Genomic DNA, 15,973 nt, shown 5'->3' with positions numbered 1-15,973 from the left:
GCTTTAGGGACTGGTAGTTCACACATCAGTAAAATATATTTTTTTCTTTACATATAACAAACAGGGCAACTATAATTATGCATTAAACTTTGACAAATGCAGCAGCCATGGTGGATGGAAGACAGAGTTTATATTTTAATAATACAGACTTGTTCCTCAAGTTGTCAGCAGTTTGCTGACAAGCCTCTCAATTGGAAGCCCAAGACATTGTTTGTAAATTCACCTATTGAGGTATTAAAATATAAAACTTCATCAGCAACTTCATACATTTGAGACATTTGATAGAAACTCTTAAAAGTCTGTGCAACAACTGTCCATCTTGATGAAATACTTCAGTGTTCATCCATCTTCTTTTGCAGAATGAGTCTCACTTAAGCAAAAGTTTGACTTTTTACTCATTTTCTTTCTCGGCGGCAAGTTAAATGAGATGTTTGATACAGCACTCGTGTCGGTAGTTTGAAGCCACAACAAGCAGGCATTAGCCTAGCTTAGCACAAATACTTGAAAAACCCAACCAGCAGCACTTGTAAAGTTTGCTAAGTCATCTGTTATATCAAAAAAATTGTGTCCGTACAGAAATGCAGACACAACAATTCACTGTTTTACAGGCAGTCATGAGCTGGACTATTTCTTGGGTCTGAGCAGAGACAGTCTAGACTCCTGGAAGTTACTAGTCGTGACCAAGAAATAGTCCAGCACATAACTGTCTGTAAAATGATACAATAACATTAGTAAAAGCACTTCAGCTTTTAGTACAGGTTAAATAAACAGGTATAACATGTTTAGTAGGGAGCTTCATAAGCGTTAATAGGTGGATTTGGACACTGCGAGGCCAGCTGTTTCCCTGTTTCCACTTTTTCTGCTGAGCTATAAGCCAATGCCTGCTGGCTACAAGTTAAAAGCGATGTATGAAAGTGGTACAAATGAGAAGGTTTTTTTCATCTAACTCACTGCAAGGAAGAGAATAAGGTCACAGTTTTTGCATTAAAAATCAGTGCTTCATATAGTGATGGATTACTAGATAGCTGTAGCCGAGCCCAGCCGGGCATACGGTGTGCAGGTTTGGGCGTTTTAGCTCCTTTCCTGGTTCTGGTTGTTCTTTGCTGCCTGATGCCTCATCAGATCCCAGAACAGCAAGCTGAGCACTGTGTGTGGGGCCAAACGCAGGAAGACAGGACCCATGCCTTTATACAACCCCAGCAGGCCTTCAGCTTGGCACACTTTTAGCATACAATCTGAAAATCCATGGTACAGCTGCCCCTACAAAGCAAACAAGTAAGTGTTAATCTTAGGATGCATTTAGAAAACTTTTTATTGAGTACAAGGACCAGTGTGATGAAATGAGATTCTTCAAACTCACCCTACGAAACTCATCCACTGGCTGGTTGTAGAGCCGTGTACTGATGACGTCAAACGGTGTCATGCTGATGGCCACGGCTACTCCACTGATCGCGGCAGCTATCAACACTGTGAGCCAGCTGTTTGGACTAAACCACTGAAAGGAGAAATAAATAAACTGAAGATTAACTGATGGCAACTGCTGGGCTACACGTACTGGCAAAATGCCTGGTGTTTATCACATCTACCTGGGAATGTGACACCCAGTCCTTGGCCGAGGTGAAGGTTGCCAGTTGAGTAGCTGATCCCACCATGACTCGAGGCACGGCCCCGTTCACACCCCTCCAGAGACCAATTAGACCATCTCTTCTATAGATGGTAACGAAGGCATCAGACACTCCCTGAAACAAAATAAAAGGAAAACAAATGGATTAGTGGATGGAGGCAGCAGATCATACAACCCAATATTACTGTGTATGTTTTTGTATTATGTGGTGATAGTATTAAAATCCTTTTTTCATTTTGGAAAAGAATAATCTGGTGATAACAGACGTATAATGTTGTTGAATTAATGCCACTGTGATAGTGGGTCTCATAATCAGTTCTGTATTTCTGTCTTCATGTTTATCCTCCTCTACAAATATCATATTGTGTAAATGTGACAGCCTTCTTGGATGACTAAATAGTAGTTAGACTGACTTCCTTTTATGGCACACCTGTGGGATTGTTACAAAGCTTAAGCACCAAAAATAGTATCTATCAGTACATTTACTTGAGTTCCGTACTTACGTAAAGTACTAAGTAAATAAGTATTGCCGTGTTACAAATCTTCATACTTAGACTTAATGACATTTGATAGGGAAATACTACACATTTTAAATGTTTGGCAGATTTAGTTAAATACTAAAAGACTAAAGACACTCACTCACTCACTCACTCACTCACTCACTCACTCACTCACTCACTCACTCACGAATAAAAAGATGCCACCAAACTATACTACAAGAGAATACGACAAATGATAACAGAATTAGATGAGCAGTTCTAACAGCTATAGAAACAAATAGAAGAGAAATACACAAGATAGCTGTCAATCAAGTGCATTTTATACATGTCCTGATAAGACGTCTCATTAGATGCAGCATAACTGAAAATGCGTAAATATAATACAAATTATCTTCAATGTTGATTCACTCTTTCCAGTAATTATGCAATCATCTTTGTGTGACATTATTTTTAAAAGCAATTTTTTAAACCTCAAAGATGATTATATATTTCTAAGAATGTGTTCTAATGATAAGCAAATCTGAAATAACACTTAAGTGGGGCTATTAGAGTATAAGGGCTTTCAAATTTGACCCTCCAGATGTACACTTCATAACATATGAGGTGTCATTAATGATACAATCGAACTATCAAACAATGTCACAGTTTGCATCACCTTGAGCAGCTATACATTAAAATGCTGTTTATAATTTGATGAATCAGTAGTGATAACTCAGTAATATATAAAAAATATAACATTGACAGGTTGATGTAGCAGAATAGAAGGATGAATGACGCTTTTTTTTTGTAATGCAGTGTTTACTGTGTTTTTTTGTTTCTTATTTTTAAGTAAAGCCTGTGAAAACATACTATGAAAGTATTCATGTGTTGTTGTTTTTTTGTTTTTTGTTTTTTAAACATGTCTGTCTTACCAGGTGGTTATGCTGGTGACCTACTGCTATGGCTTCCACACTCTGAGCCTGCAGATGGGTCTTCACCTATGAAGAAAACACAGCACACAGGTAAATGTGTATTCAGACTGTATTTAATTCTCCGCCACAAATTAATCCAAAGCAGACAAAAACAAATGTGTCATTGTAATGCCTGAGCCCGATGAGTTATGTACCTAAACTCCACCCAATCACAGTACCTGTGATAATGTCCACCAGGTATGAGTTGCATAACATGCACTGTGTCAGAACTGGTCGAACAAAGTCCTCAGTGACTCATCTGCAATAAACCTTAACGATCAAACTGATGTCAAAGTTAAAGCATTCTCAAAACCAAGAAGACATTTAATAGTTTCTGTATGTTGAATCATACTGCATTGTCTGTCAAGTAAAAGATTTAAACAAACAGAAGGACAAGAAGAAGTCTCTTTGTTTCCTCCCTGATCTCGTATACAGTGTCAAAATACCCTTCACTCGTCCTTCCTCCATTCACTCAAACAGCCCAGCAAGAAGCCACAACAAGATACTGTATATATTTTTGGCAGCAGTACGTTGAGTAGAAGCAGCGTGTTGGGTATATTTAGTGACCTGAATATGGACGAGTGTGTCCTCAGACAATATTGTCTTTCCATGACTGTGCAAAAGGTTAGATGGTTTCAAAATGTATTGACTGGCAGCTGAGGCAGAAAAAAACAACAACACTATTCCAGTCAAGTAAAAGAGGATATATGCAGAGGGCATTCATAAAAACCAGCAATACATGTAAATGAGACTGGTGTGAATGTGAAAACGCGTATTAAGAACATAAACATTATGAGGGCTTTAAAGCTTGGCTGGTTGTTGAGGAAATTAAATATGAATCCATTTAGAAAAACAAATCTGAGTGGGTAAATCATCAAAATGCACAAAACGCGGATTGACTTGTTCAAAAATATCCTCAAACAAGATGTTTGCTATCTATGACTGGCCTGACTCTAAAACATACAACCATGTGATGGCACTAGGCCTCACGAATCCTTGCAGTGGTTAAAAATAGATCAAAAGATATTTGAGACGCCTTTGTAACCGAGTTGTTCAGGCCATATTGTGAAAATATCCCAAAGCTCTGCAGAGCAACAAAGAGTGAATATTGTTTTAGAAAGACCAGGACTTTGGAGGATGTCCACTTGATTTGTCACGAAGCCTCATATAGCTAAACTTTAAAAAGTATTTTACACCCACATGAAAACAGATTTTGTTCCCAGTTGTGTACACCAGGATCGTGTAAGAAAAACAATTTATTTAAACACACATATGCAGGAGGACTGATTACAGCAACTGTTTCAATGTACACAATGGGATGTTTGTGAATATTATTTTAAGACAAAAAAAAAGTGAGCCTTTCTTTAATGAAGAAATATCCGAACATATCGCATAATGTAATCTCCTACTTCTCTTGTTTTACAAGCTTCAAAGTGTGAAATTACCATTAAAGTCTAACATTACAATATCACCTGTCACTAATGTTTCTACAAAGCAGATGTTTTGTGTTTTCTTACAACAGATTCTAACTTCAGGTGCGGAGGTCTTTGGTTCCTGAGGGTTTATAATCTAATGAGAGCAAACATTAACTGGTTTCTGTAAGATGTGCTTCGACACGATCACGTCGAACTATATTTATTCTGTTGGAATAAAAAGAGTATCGTGTTGAAACCTTCTGCATAGCACATCTGATGTTTGGGGACAATTACCGGTATCGTATTTCGACATTGGCTCTCAGCCCTGTTAGCTAATGTCAGTAGTGTCAACTGTTAATTAACGTATTTGGTGTGTAAGGTAGGAACCTAATCTGATGATCCTCGCTCCACAGGGTTCCATTTTCCTGTTAGGTTTAGTTTTTGACCTGTTAGATTCTAGCACATAGACACTGTACAATAGACAGCCACATAATGATATAGTGGCACACATTTTCTTCAATATTTAAAGAACATACTTTAAACATTCATTAGTAATACAAAAGGTGACTTTTGTTTTACATTATGCACAAACCGTACCTTCTACAGTACATACCCTGAATATTTGGAATCACAAGATGATTACCAGTGAAGGAAATAAAAAAAATTAAAATAAAAAAAAGTCATGCCACATAGCATTGTTGTTTTTCAAAGTTTTAATACCGTATAGTTTTATCTCTAAAATCTACGAAAATGAAAGGTAAAAAAGCACTCTTTAAATTAACTCACAGGCATGCACGGTGTGAATGTGCTTTGTATTAAGGGGCCACAAGCAAAAAACAACCTTTGTAAACCAAAAAAGGTAGCAGTGTAAAGTCTAACTGGGTGCTAATCCTCAAAAACTCCCTTCAAAAGTAAAAAAAAAGGTGGCACATAATTAAAGAAATTAATGAACTGCTGACATGTTTCCTCCACAGGTCTTCCTTTGGGATCACTGGGAACCACGACTATAGAGGATGCAATAAACAGGATATACTGTTGTAAACTTACCAGGTAAGCAGGAGAGGCAATGAAGGCTCCCAGAGCCCCGGCCCCGGCCCCCGACAACAGACTCCCCCCGTGAAACGAGGTGATGCCCAGAGCTTCACAGTAGGAGTAGGAACCCAGCCTCACTCCGTTCATCAAACCCTGGTAGATCAGCCCCACTGAGAGTCCTTTCTGCAGGCCCCGGAGCCCGTCTGTGCGACCCACGACCCAGAGGGCCTGCAGCACTCCCCGGTAGTGTCTCTGGTAGGATCCCCGAGCTTGGAGCTCCCCCTGAAGCTGCAGACGGGTCTTCACGACCTCCAGAGGGTTGGTGAACACACAGGCTGCACAACAGGCAAGAGCACCCAGAGCGAAGTCCAGTGGAGGCCAGGCAGCCAGATGGGCGGGTGATTGGCCAAAACCCCCACGGGGCCCTGCAGACACAGTGGATGCCATCCTGTGGGAAGGCTGGGCATCAAACAAAGACTCTTCAGGTGAAGTTTTCAGCAGCTGAGCATCGGTCATCCCCGAGAAGTGATCGTCCTTGTGATGACTCTCCCCCCCTCCCTTGTCTCAATTTGTTGGGGAGCAGGGAGAGAGTATTGTCCTTGGTATGGTACCACGAAGTGAAAAACAAATGCTCTCAGCTTTTGTGATAACTCATTTAATATCTGTTTTGCATGTTTCTCCTGTGACACTGCAGGATTCTGCACCGTCTTTTATTAACTTCATTGACTGTCAGTCTGATCAAATGAGGCACCATCTGCAAGAGAATTTTTTTCATGAATAAGTATCCATGGTTCAATTGTTAGGCTCAGGTATGTTTACAAAGGCCCAGCCCTAGAAAACACGAACGACAGCTTAACTTTGCCGGAAGAGAAAAACCAACACGAATCCTCAGAGAATGGAAACATTCAGGTTTCAGCTCCCATTACAGACATTTTATAACCCTGTCAGATAATGTTTCCTGATTTCTATCTCCCGCAACCTGCAGCACACTGCAATTCATTCATTCATTCATCACTACACACGGAAAATGCTAAACAGACATAGAGAGAGCAGCTTGATTTAATAGTAGATGAGACATTTAAGAGCAGAAACAAACAAACAAACAAACATACATACAATCACCTGACCTGAACATGTCAAGTCAAATTAATTTAAACCAACATACAACTAGACAAACATGCACAGCACAAGTACAAGACACAAACACCCTCCTCTAAGTGAGTCATTTTTTAAGTTAATAAATATGTCTTGAATGTGTTTACTTCATTCAGAAACTCACAGTGTTCAGTGACCCCGTGCAGCTCCATTCTTCCTCTCTCCTTCATCATTGTAAACATGTGTCTTCACTCAGCAAGTTCATTGTCAAAGTCTCCTCCCTCTGTCTCAGGTCACAGCCAATACACTTGCAGCCCCGTCTGCCACCTCACCATATCCCGGAGTCTGCACGAATGGGGTGGCTCTGCGCTCAGCTGCCCCTGCTCTGGTCCTATAAGCTCCCTCTAGGTAAAAGGTTATTGTTGGTCAGGGAGGGGAGGGGTAGGAGGGAAAGGGAAGCAGGCATCCAAGTGCTGGTCAAATACAAGGTTAATCCTGCCACAGAGAGTATATGGATAATCCCAGAGGCAAAACAAACAAACCTATGCACTCTACTGCACTTTCTAATTACATTTAAAAACGTTTCTCACATTAATGACTGTTTCAGATACCTTTTAGATATAATAAGATAAGTAATTTACTAAAGAGGGGGGGAAATCATGAGGTTGTTCTGTTAAAATCAATGAAAGCTCGGACGGAAAGCTCGGACGGACGCATTTGTCCCGAATATGTGTTAGCTGTAAACGCCATCTGGTGTAAAACATGCTGCTTGCAATTCAGATGACTCATCTTCCCTCAATATCGTTTGTGCTGTATGCAAAACGACCACTAGGGGCCGCTCTGTTACGCAGTTCAAGTAGTGCCTTCAGACTCTAAACGCCTCTGGTCAGGTGCAACAAGTGAGATTTGAGGAAAGATTATTCTTCATGAAAAACACTATTACAACAAGGTCAATCGGGAGCTTTGAACCGTGTTTCACAGCTGATGGAGTTTGTTCATTACTCACTAAGTTACTGATGTTGTAGAAGCAACGAAATGCCGCAGTTACACTGAGAACCTAATTCAGAACTTTCTCAAACCTCTAAGATATCAATTGATCAAACTCCTGTCCTTCGGCTTACTTTCAGTCAGTCATCTGATACAAGAAAGTTCAGGGTGACAAATTCAGCTTGAAGTTTGGATCTCTAAATATAAATGATGCAAGTTGAACTTGATCTTTTGACTCGAGTTGCTTTTAATAGAGAAAATTATTTTGTTTCAATTTGTAAAAACAATCAAAACAAGAAACTTAAAAGAACATATTTTGTAAATGCACAGCTTGACTTTCCCAAACACAAATTTAGAAAAGGGCCTTAAAACAAAACAAATTCAGGTGGTGTTAGATGTTAAACATGTCGATGCTATGAATTCAGAAGTATTTCAATATTAATGAGATATTAAATGTCACATTGGAGGGTTTTAGGCTGATTATAAAATTGAGGTTATCGTATCTTTTCTTTGGTTCCATGGTTCTTATCAAGGTTGCCATATTCACTGATAACTGAACAAACTCCATCTGCTGATGAGCGTCATGTGAAATGATTGAAAGCTCCAACACAGCTACTAACAGACGGTACAGTGGAACCATTTAGTCAACAAAAGCAGCAGTGCTTGATAGACAGCAGACACATAAGAAATGTAAGACCGTGACAGAGCAGACATGGAGGCCTTTATTGTTTAACTATGTTTTATAGTACAGTGCCACATCTCAGCCACCATGGCCCCCGACACACATTAGTCAACAACTTTTAACCACCACCATGCGCACACAAACACGCACACATACACACACTCACACGATTTTCAATGTAAACATTGCAGGCTTAAAGAGTGATACAAAAAGCAAGGTAGTCGTCAACTGTTTCTGTCAAGAGCGTCCACTCTTCTAGAGTTTCTCTCTTTTCAAGAGTTCAGAGGAAGGTGGCACAGACAAACAGAAATGTTATCGTTTGGTTGTTCACCTTTTGGGGGAACAAAAAAAAAAATATCCGGTCCTCTCTAATCACTGCAGTCACAAACACACTCACACACCTACAATCAGGATTCTCGTTCAAGCAAAAGTTTTATCAAAGTGTAGTTAAAGTGTTTTCCTTTGAATGCTTGCAGTAGGCAGAAGGGAGAATAGTGAATTTCTGAAGTGAAACATCTAGCAACGATTATGCTCTTTTCTCATAATCCTTCCTACAGGTAAAAGGCCTTGTGTGTCAGTTCCCTTGTCTGGTCACAGGGTGGAGCATCTGTCCTCCCAATCCCGCCCGCAGCTACATTACCTTTTAGCGCGTACAAAGTACAAGGCGTTGGTTTTAGGGTAGTACTTCACGTTGTGTTTTTTGTCCATGAGGCCCCCGAAAATGATGAGCTCTCCCCTGCCTTGTACCACGGTGTGAAGGCTGGTCTCCGGTGGTCCTGTAACCGCGGCGGGAGTCCCATTCCCATAAACTCTCCAGGACACCACCGCGGCAGATTTGGCCCGGGACACATCCAGCACGTACATCTGCATGGGCTTGCAGTTGAGAGACTGGTACAGAGGTTTCCCTACGTTCAGGCTCTGTGGCGGGTGATGACCGAGACGCCGCGCAATAGGTGGGATAGCGTGTCCGTCGGCTCCAGCAGCCTGTGGCGGGCTGGAGGATGATGACGGAGGGGTTCCTGGAGGACCCGCTCCTCCTCCTCCTCCGCCGTTTCCTCCACCAGGAGAAGCCCCCTGTGTCTGAAGGGAAGACGATGACGATGAAGACGGTAAAGATGAGGAAGATTTGTTTTTCACTGCCTCCAGCCCTCGTCGTAAGGCAGCGGGGGACACCCCTCCAGGAGGAGTGCACGGGGAGCCTGAGGGAGGTGTATGCAGGCCGTTCGTGTTGGGAACCTCGGGATGGTGAGCGGCAGAGAGGGGAGAGTCCCAGCCATAGTCTGTGGAGGCGGGAAGGTGAGGGCGAGAGGGAGGAGATGCAGCCTGGGAGGGGCTGGTCCGAGGTGAAGGGGAGGATCCATTTAATAAGGGAGGAAGTGGAGGAAGAGGAGGGCTCTCTGGGCCCTGTGAAGGAGATTGCTGTTGGGATGACGATGGGCTCCCGTCTCTGGCGCTTCCTCTGGCTGAAGGACGAGGTCTCAGAGTGCCCCATCGGCCGTTCACACAAGGAGCCTCTTCAACAGCTCCCAGAACAACACCAGCGGCCCCGCTCCGTACGGGAGACTGAGAGCGCAGGGAAGGCGGTTCAGGGCCCAGAGGGGCAGGTGTGGCACTTATGGGGGAGGGCCGAGAGTTAAGACTTGGACTGAGCGGTGCCCGGCCAGATGGAGCCTGGGAGAAAACCACCACACACTGGCCCACCTTGTGGTAAAGGAACAAGTTTAGAAGAAGACACATTAGTGATTGACGGTTTTACGGAATGGAAACTACCGCAGTGACAGCTCAGTCGCACACTTACCCTACAAGCTGGGTGGCACCACAACTCTGGGGCTCCGTGGTCCTCGTTTTCCACCTGCAACTGCTGCCATCTCCATGGTGGTGCATCCATGTGGAGAAGCCATGCATCTTTAAGGAGCTTTGATACACAAAACAAGAAGATAAGTCAAAACCCAAGAATGGCAAGAAGTTACAGACAGGATGTTCTCATTATTAAGTACAAAAATATAAACTTACTGCATTAGGGCCACCACAGCCTCCCAAGATGAGCAACGTCTGATCGTCTATCACGATCTAAAAGCAGAACATTTTGAGTGTATCTTTTGTTTCATGTACAAAATATTAAGTGTGGGTTTCCAGCACAACAATTCAGTGATACATTCTTGTAAGTCCATGGAAAATTTTCAAATAAAAACTTTAGAACTGATTATTTTATTGCTATTATCATTTCCTTACCTGTGACTGGCCTCCTCGCGGGTGTGGTGACGGGCCAGATATGGGTGGTTTGGACCAGGACCACTGCTCCAGATCCAGAACCCAGACTTCATTACTCCTGATCCAAACCATCAGAGGGACAACAACATTATGAAGCGTGACAGCCAAAGTTTTAATTCAGTGATACATTCCAATTAACAAAGTTCAAGATTTCAAGATGAAACAAGTAATAATCTGCCTTCAAATACCATTAAATCCATTTCTATAGTGGGGTGTGCTAAATCACCATCTTGGTTGAGGTTTCTATTACGTGTCACACATGTTCTTTATGTTTTCCTGTTGTACTGGGCTGTGGCTGTACTGAGGTGATGACAGTATACCACCTAAATCATTAACTTGATCATCTGACATCTCAGAAATCAGTAACATTTTAACCATCTACCAACGAGGTTGCAAACTACATGCTCGCCATTGCTGCTGTAGTTTTAATACCCAAAAATGTACAGATTTAAGCTTCAATGTACACTGTGTGTATGCATTTTAAATTATGTAATCAATTAAAAATTAAAAAATCTTCATACATTTGACGTGCTCCTAATGATCCCCCAAACACTACCATGGTGTTTCCAATTACAGAGGAAGAGTGGCCGGCCATCGGTGGAGGTCCATGTGTTGTTACTATACAGTTCCACCTAAAACAAAAAAAACACGAAGAAGTGAGAGAAAGATACGAATGTAACTAGGCCATCATTTGTCATATCTCTACTCTCTGAAATCCAGCTTACCAGTTCTTTGAAGGAGAGTAGGTGTGGATTTCATCAAAAAAACGTTCTGGTTGGTGCAGTGGATAAGGACTGGGGCGAGTCCATCCCCCAAACAGCACTAACAGATCTTTGTGCATCACTAGAGTCGCTCCAGCTTTAGGAGATGGATAAGAGCCTGAAAAAAATTAGAAAAAAACAAAACTTCAAAGCTAAATATGTACCCAAAAATATTTTATATTTACGCTTTGCTAATACCTTAGGTACAAATTGCTGAACAGAAAGGGGAGACATGGCACACAACACTAGGAAACACTTCTTTGTATTCACCTCGTATACAATGGGTAAAAATGTTTAAAAGAATTATGCAAACGTGAATATTTTAATGTTCTAGACTAAATTTCCAACAATAGACTTTGAAGAGGTGACAGGTATGAAGTTCTTTATCCTCAGCATGCAGATTCAACAAAATGAGCTCCTAAATTTACAGCAATAAAATGCAATATGCACCAGTAAAATAATCTCACTTCAATCTACTTTCAGTAGTGCTTCTCTCTTATATTACCACATCCTCAAATACTGTGTACTCAGCTGCTGCGAATAAGCATCCGACTATTGTATTCACAAATGTAGTTTGCTCTCCCACAGCTCCCCTTACATAAGCCCCATGTGAAGTTCCTTGTTACCCAAGCAACGTGTTGTAAAAGGGTCTCTAATTTCTGCTTCCTGTTGGTTTTAACAGATTGTAATGTTCTTACCTGAGGCTAAAGGGCGGATCCACTCCTTGCTGTTGAGGTCAAGTCTCCATAGATCATTGAAGGCAGCATTGCAGCTACTCTGAGTGCAACCCCCAAACACATACATGGACTGATTTGAGTCATAATAACATGCACCTGCAACCCCCAAAAAAAGATAAATCAACCACACATTATCAGAAAACTGCAGCAAACACTGAGTATTCACAATAAAATGGTGGATGGAAGACATGTATGTACATTGTTGTTTACAGTTAAGTTGTAGTAGGAGTTTCTTTAATCATTTTACTACGAGAGCGGATCGAAAGGTTGAGACTGCTCCCATCACGCGCTAACGGAGTGCAGCACAGTGACGTGCATGGAGCACAGAGAAGCTACAAGTTTTGCGAGTAAGTGTGCCAAGTTTCATCGCGTGATCAAAATCAGCACCTGAGTTACACAATCTTTTGTGAGCAGTGGTACGTGTTACATGTGCGATGTCACCATGGACCAACTGCACATAACATTTTTGTGGAACAGCACGAAGTTGCAGGTAACCAAACAACTCCTCATAAAAATGTGCTTAAGTCAGGTGCTGTTTTTGATTAAGCAATGCAACTTGGAATAGTTACTCACAAAGGTAATAAACGTGAGCACATCACGGTGGTATGCAGCATTGGCGCATGACAGGAGAAGTCTCTGAAGTGTTTGAATGGCCCTCATATTCTCCATCAGGTGACCTTAACACAGTTAAGCTTGTCTGAAACTAGATTCAAATCGTTACACTGTTAAAATGGTGATTTATTTAACAGCAATATAAAGACAACAACGGTTTTTTAAGTCTGTGAATTCGCCTAAAAGCTCAAAAGACAAACGATTAAAGAACGTTTCTGTTTAAAATGTAGAGCTGGTGATAAAAGAAAATGAAGGTTGAATATGAGTGCTGTCCACGAAACAATCTATTTTAAGCATTGTCAAAGTCCATCAGACCACATTATAAATTTAGTGTGTGATGTTGCTATTTTAATGAATCCCTTATCTTTTACAGATCAGAAGCCATTTTATCTGCTGCGCACCGAATTCACAATCTTGTCCACACTTTAATGATGTCTAAACTTTTAGGGTATTTAGATCCGTAAACTGAAGTGCTGTAATTTTGACTTGTGGGATATAGAGTGCAACCTTCACTTCGACACACCAAGCAATTACATGAATTTAGGGGTAAAAAAAAAAGAGGGTTTACTGGTGATACTGTGAAACATGGTAAAGAGGCATTTACTGACTGTGTGAAAAGCGCTGAGTGATAGGGGTTCCTGGATATGGGTATGTGCGACTCTCCCACTGGATATTTCCCTCCTGGACAGCTCTCAAAAAGCCATGGTAACATTGATAGGCAACACCTAGTTCAGAGAGAAAACAGGTAAGCAACATGGACACAGAAAAAGTGTTCCTACTTGTCAAAAGAGGCATAAGAGAACATTTAAACAAGACATTAATTTGTGATATTTCATAACCAGTCCACCGTCTGATTCAATGTTACATAACATCACAGAAATATGAGTGACATACCTTTAATGAGACGATACCACTGCTTACATACAAGCGCAGCAGTCTTGTGCTCCTGGTACGGCGAGAGGAAGGACAGAATATATTCAAGGACTTCCTCTGGCAACTCCACCATTGTTCTCCCCTCTCCTTTGGCACCTCCGTCCATGTCCCCTTCTTGTCGACAGGACCTCATCTTTGACTCCACTATCTCCGTTATCCCAGCAGGCTCTGCACCATCGTCCTCTGTGTCCATGGCAACAAAGTATCCATCTTCATTGTCAGGGGAACGGGACATTATTGTCTGTTGGGACATGAGAAGACATGCCAGTGATGTACGTACCTTTTTTTTTTTCAGGATGACCAGGGTGGGGGGGGGGGGGGGGGAGAGGGGGACATGTTTACCATCATTGATCACGATGTAATGTTTTAACTGTAATAAAAACCTCTTGTTTTGTACATCCTGTCCATGTTGGTCCTGAAACTGAAACATAATCATCCTTCAACACAAATGAAATAAACACAATTTCTCTCAAAGCTGTAAATCAATCTACTATTTTTGAAACAATTCAGCGCTTGACAGGGTTATTTATTTTTGCTCTATTAATTGTTTTAAGCGTCCTTTCTTTCTTTAGACTGATCAGCTGGTCCTCTCGTTTCATTAACAATCACATCACACGTGAAATACTCGATTGCTAATGCTAATTATCTTTGGAAACCCGCATCTAGCTTTGACATGTCTCATTTGGCTAAACAAAGAATGGCCTTTTTTTTTTTTTTTTAATTATTATTATTTTTTTAACGAAATCACATTTCCCCCTCACTAATCGACCGGCACGTGTTACTCAATGTAATGTTTGATCCTGACGCTAGCTAACTTACCATGAGCATTCAAGCTAACGGTAGCTAACAAGCAATGACTCTTGAAAGGGTTAACAGCTGCCGATTTCCTTTAAAATACATGTGCTCGCCAAAATACGGGGGAAAAAAAAACCAAACCCTAACTTCTTCACTGTCTGTCCGACACGTCCTTCTTCCAAGCTTCATCTATCGTTACACCACGCCAGCTAACAGGCTAACTGATAATCTTTGCTAACGTTAGCCTCCTCCTCCTCCTTCCTCCTGAAATGTTGTCAAATCTTTCGCTCTGGATTTTTCTGTGGATTTAATACCGTTGTTAAAGACGTTGTTTTTCCTTCAGGGCTCTGGGCGTGTACGTCTTCCTCTCCACCTCTCCGGTATCAGCTCCGGAGATTCCTCTGCAGCCTCCACACAGTCGCCATCTTCCGCTCTGTGCAACGCGTCCTCCGCAGCGCAGCGGCGCTCCAGCGGCCGCGGATGGTCCGTGGCACCAGGGTGGGTCCTCGGGGCCCCCCCCCCCCCCTCCTCCACCCACCTCCACCAGCTGTTTGGGGGGTGGGGGTGATTGCTGCGTGTGATGTTAGAATCAGACTATAATAATTTAGAAAAAAATAAATAAATAAAATGTGAATACCTCTCTAATATAATCAGCTGGAGGAGAACAACAAAAAAAAAATCAATCAGTAAATCAATCTGAGACGTGGAAATGATTGAGAATTTATGAATAAGACCACTGGTGGAAGAAGTTAGGTTAGGTAGTTACTTTATTAATCCCCGAGGGGAAACTTTTTTCGCTACAGCAGCATACAGGAAGCAATGAGATAATAATAGAACAATAGAAAGCAATGAAATAGCAGTAAAATAGCAGTAAAAATATAAAATATAAAATGCACAGTATATACAGTACAGTATATATATCTATATATATTATATACAAACAAGTAGTTTGAATATATATGAAGTATTCGGGTCCTTTACTTAAGTCAACGTCCAAGTACTACACTGCGAAAATACTTTGCGACAAGTTAATGTCCTGCATTCACACTCTTACTCAAGCTAAAATGTGTAACTATCATGAACAAAATGTGCTTAAAGTAGCCCATCAAAAAGTAAAAGTAGGCTATGTACTTTATGCTGGCTATCAGTGTTTTACTTTGATATATGATGTTTGTGGATTAACATTACTTTATGTGCATTTTACTTCTGTAGTTATTTAAATGTGTTTATTTATGTTTAAAAGTAGCAGATTTTTCTCAGTCCATGCAGGAATTTATCATTCAGTTTCAGAAAAAAATAGTCAGAAACCGTCAGAAAAAGATGTCAGACAAAAGATGTACCCTAGAATATTTGCCACAGAGAGTAAGTGGACTAGAAGTATAAAATTGGATAAAGAGGAAATACTCAAGTAAAGTAGAAATACCTCAAAGTTATACTTGAGTACAGTATGAGTAAATGTACTAAGTTACAGCCCACCACCATAAGCCCATAAGATTGGTCAGTAAAATAATTTGTGGTTATTGGTGGAGACACTTTTAGACATTTTAGGTGAGAATGTAAGTGCAGGTTTTATTACATT

General features: G+C 41.2%; 2 protein-coding genes across 4 annotated transcripts; both read right to left on the bottom strand.

The window, feature by feature from the left end:
* Nucleotides 1–115: 115 nt before the first annotated feature.
* On the bottom strand, nt 116–8,227 carry slc25a34 (solute carrier family 25 member 34). Of its 3 annotated transcripts, none has more exons than XM_069703263.1 (6): nt 6,801–8,227; nt 5,537–6,275; nt 3,036–3,101; nt 1,587–1,739; nt 1,361–1,495; nt 116–1,260 (listed from the first exon to the last, which is right to left on the bottom strand). In XM_069703263.1, exons 2-6 carry the CDS (start codon nt 6,035–6,037, stop codon nt 1,072–1,074), a joined length of 1,044 nt encoding a protein of 347 aa, XP_069559364.1. In that variant the 5' UTR covers nt 6,038–6,275; nt 6,801–8,227; the 3' UTR covers nt 116–1,071. The 3 variants fall into 3 exon arrangements, with proteins under 3 accessions (XP_069559364.1, XP_069559365.1, XP_069559366.1); XM_069703264.1 differs by having other exon boundaries at nt 5,537–5,980; XM_069703265.1 differs by having other exon boundaries at nt 5,537–5,969.
* A 77-nt stretch (nt 8,228–8,304) lies between these two features.
* Nucleotides 8,305–14,843, bottom strand: fbxo42 (F-box protein 42). The gene is made up of 10 exons (XM_069703262.1): nt 14,709–14,843; nt 13,561–13,840; nt 13,275–13,391; nt 12,016–12,150; nt 11,282–11,435; nt 11,078–11,188; nt 10,518–10,614; nt 10,299–10,355; nt 10,084–10,200; nt 8,305–9,986 (listed from the first exon to the last, which is right to left on the bottom strand). The coding sequence occupies exons 2-10, from the start codon at nt 13,832–13,834 to the stop codon at nt 8,922–8,924; spliced, it is 2,127 nt and encodes a 708-aa protein (XP_069559363.1). The 5' UTR covers nt 13,835–13,840; nt 14,709–14,843; the 3' UTR covers nt 8,305–8,921.
* Between the last annotated feature and the right edge of the window lie 1,130 nt (nt 14,844–15,973).

The sequence above is a fragment of the Brachyistius frenatus genome, unplaced genomic scaffold (genome assembly GCF_029030835.1).
Source record: "Brachyistius frenatus isolate BFR_SWC_R1_liver_20210118 unplaced genomic scaffold, ASM2903083v1 Contig_45, whole genome shotgun sequence".
Classification (NCBI taxonomy): Eukaryota; Metazoa; Chordata; class Actinopteri; family Embiotocidae; genus Brachyistius; species Brachyistius frenatus.
The sequence above is the reverse complement of the archived record's forward strand: the minus strand, read 5'-3'. Positions and strand labels throughout refer to the sequence as shown.

Excerpts from the sequence above, each read along its gene's own strand:
- fbxo42 (XM_069703262.1), bottom strand. The coding sequence starts at position 13,834 with ATGTCCCGTTCCCCTGACAATGAAGATGGATACTTTGTTGCCATGGAC. Across the intron at positions 13,392-13,560 it reads GTGGTATCGTCTCATTAAAG|GTGTTGCCTATCAATGTTAC; the intron begins GTATGTCACTCA and ends TCTCTGAACTAG. Across the intron at positions 10,615-11,077 it reads TCATTAGGAGCACGTCAAAT|GAGTAATGAAGTCTGGGTTC; the intron begins GTATGAAGATTT and ends GGTTTGGATCAG.
- slc25a34 (XM_069703263.1), bottom strand. The coding sequence starts at position 6,037 with ATGACCGATGCTCAGCTGCTGAAAACTTCACCTGAAGAGTCTTTGTTT. Across the intron at positions 3,102-5,536 it reads TTGCCTCTCCTGCTTACCTG|GTGAAGACCCATCTGCAGGC; the intron begins GTAAGTTTACAA and ends TTTTCTTCATAG. Across the intron at positions 1,261-1,360 it reads CAGTGGATGAGTTTCGTAGG|GGGCAGCTGTACCATGGATT; the intron begins GTGAGTTTGAAG and ends TTTGCTTTGTAG.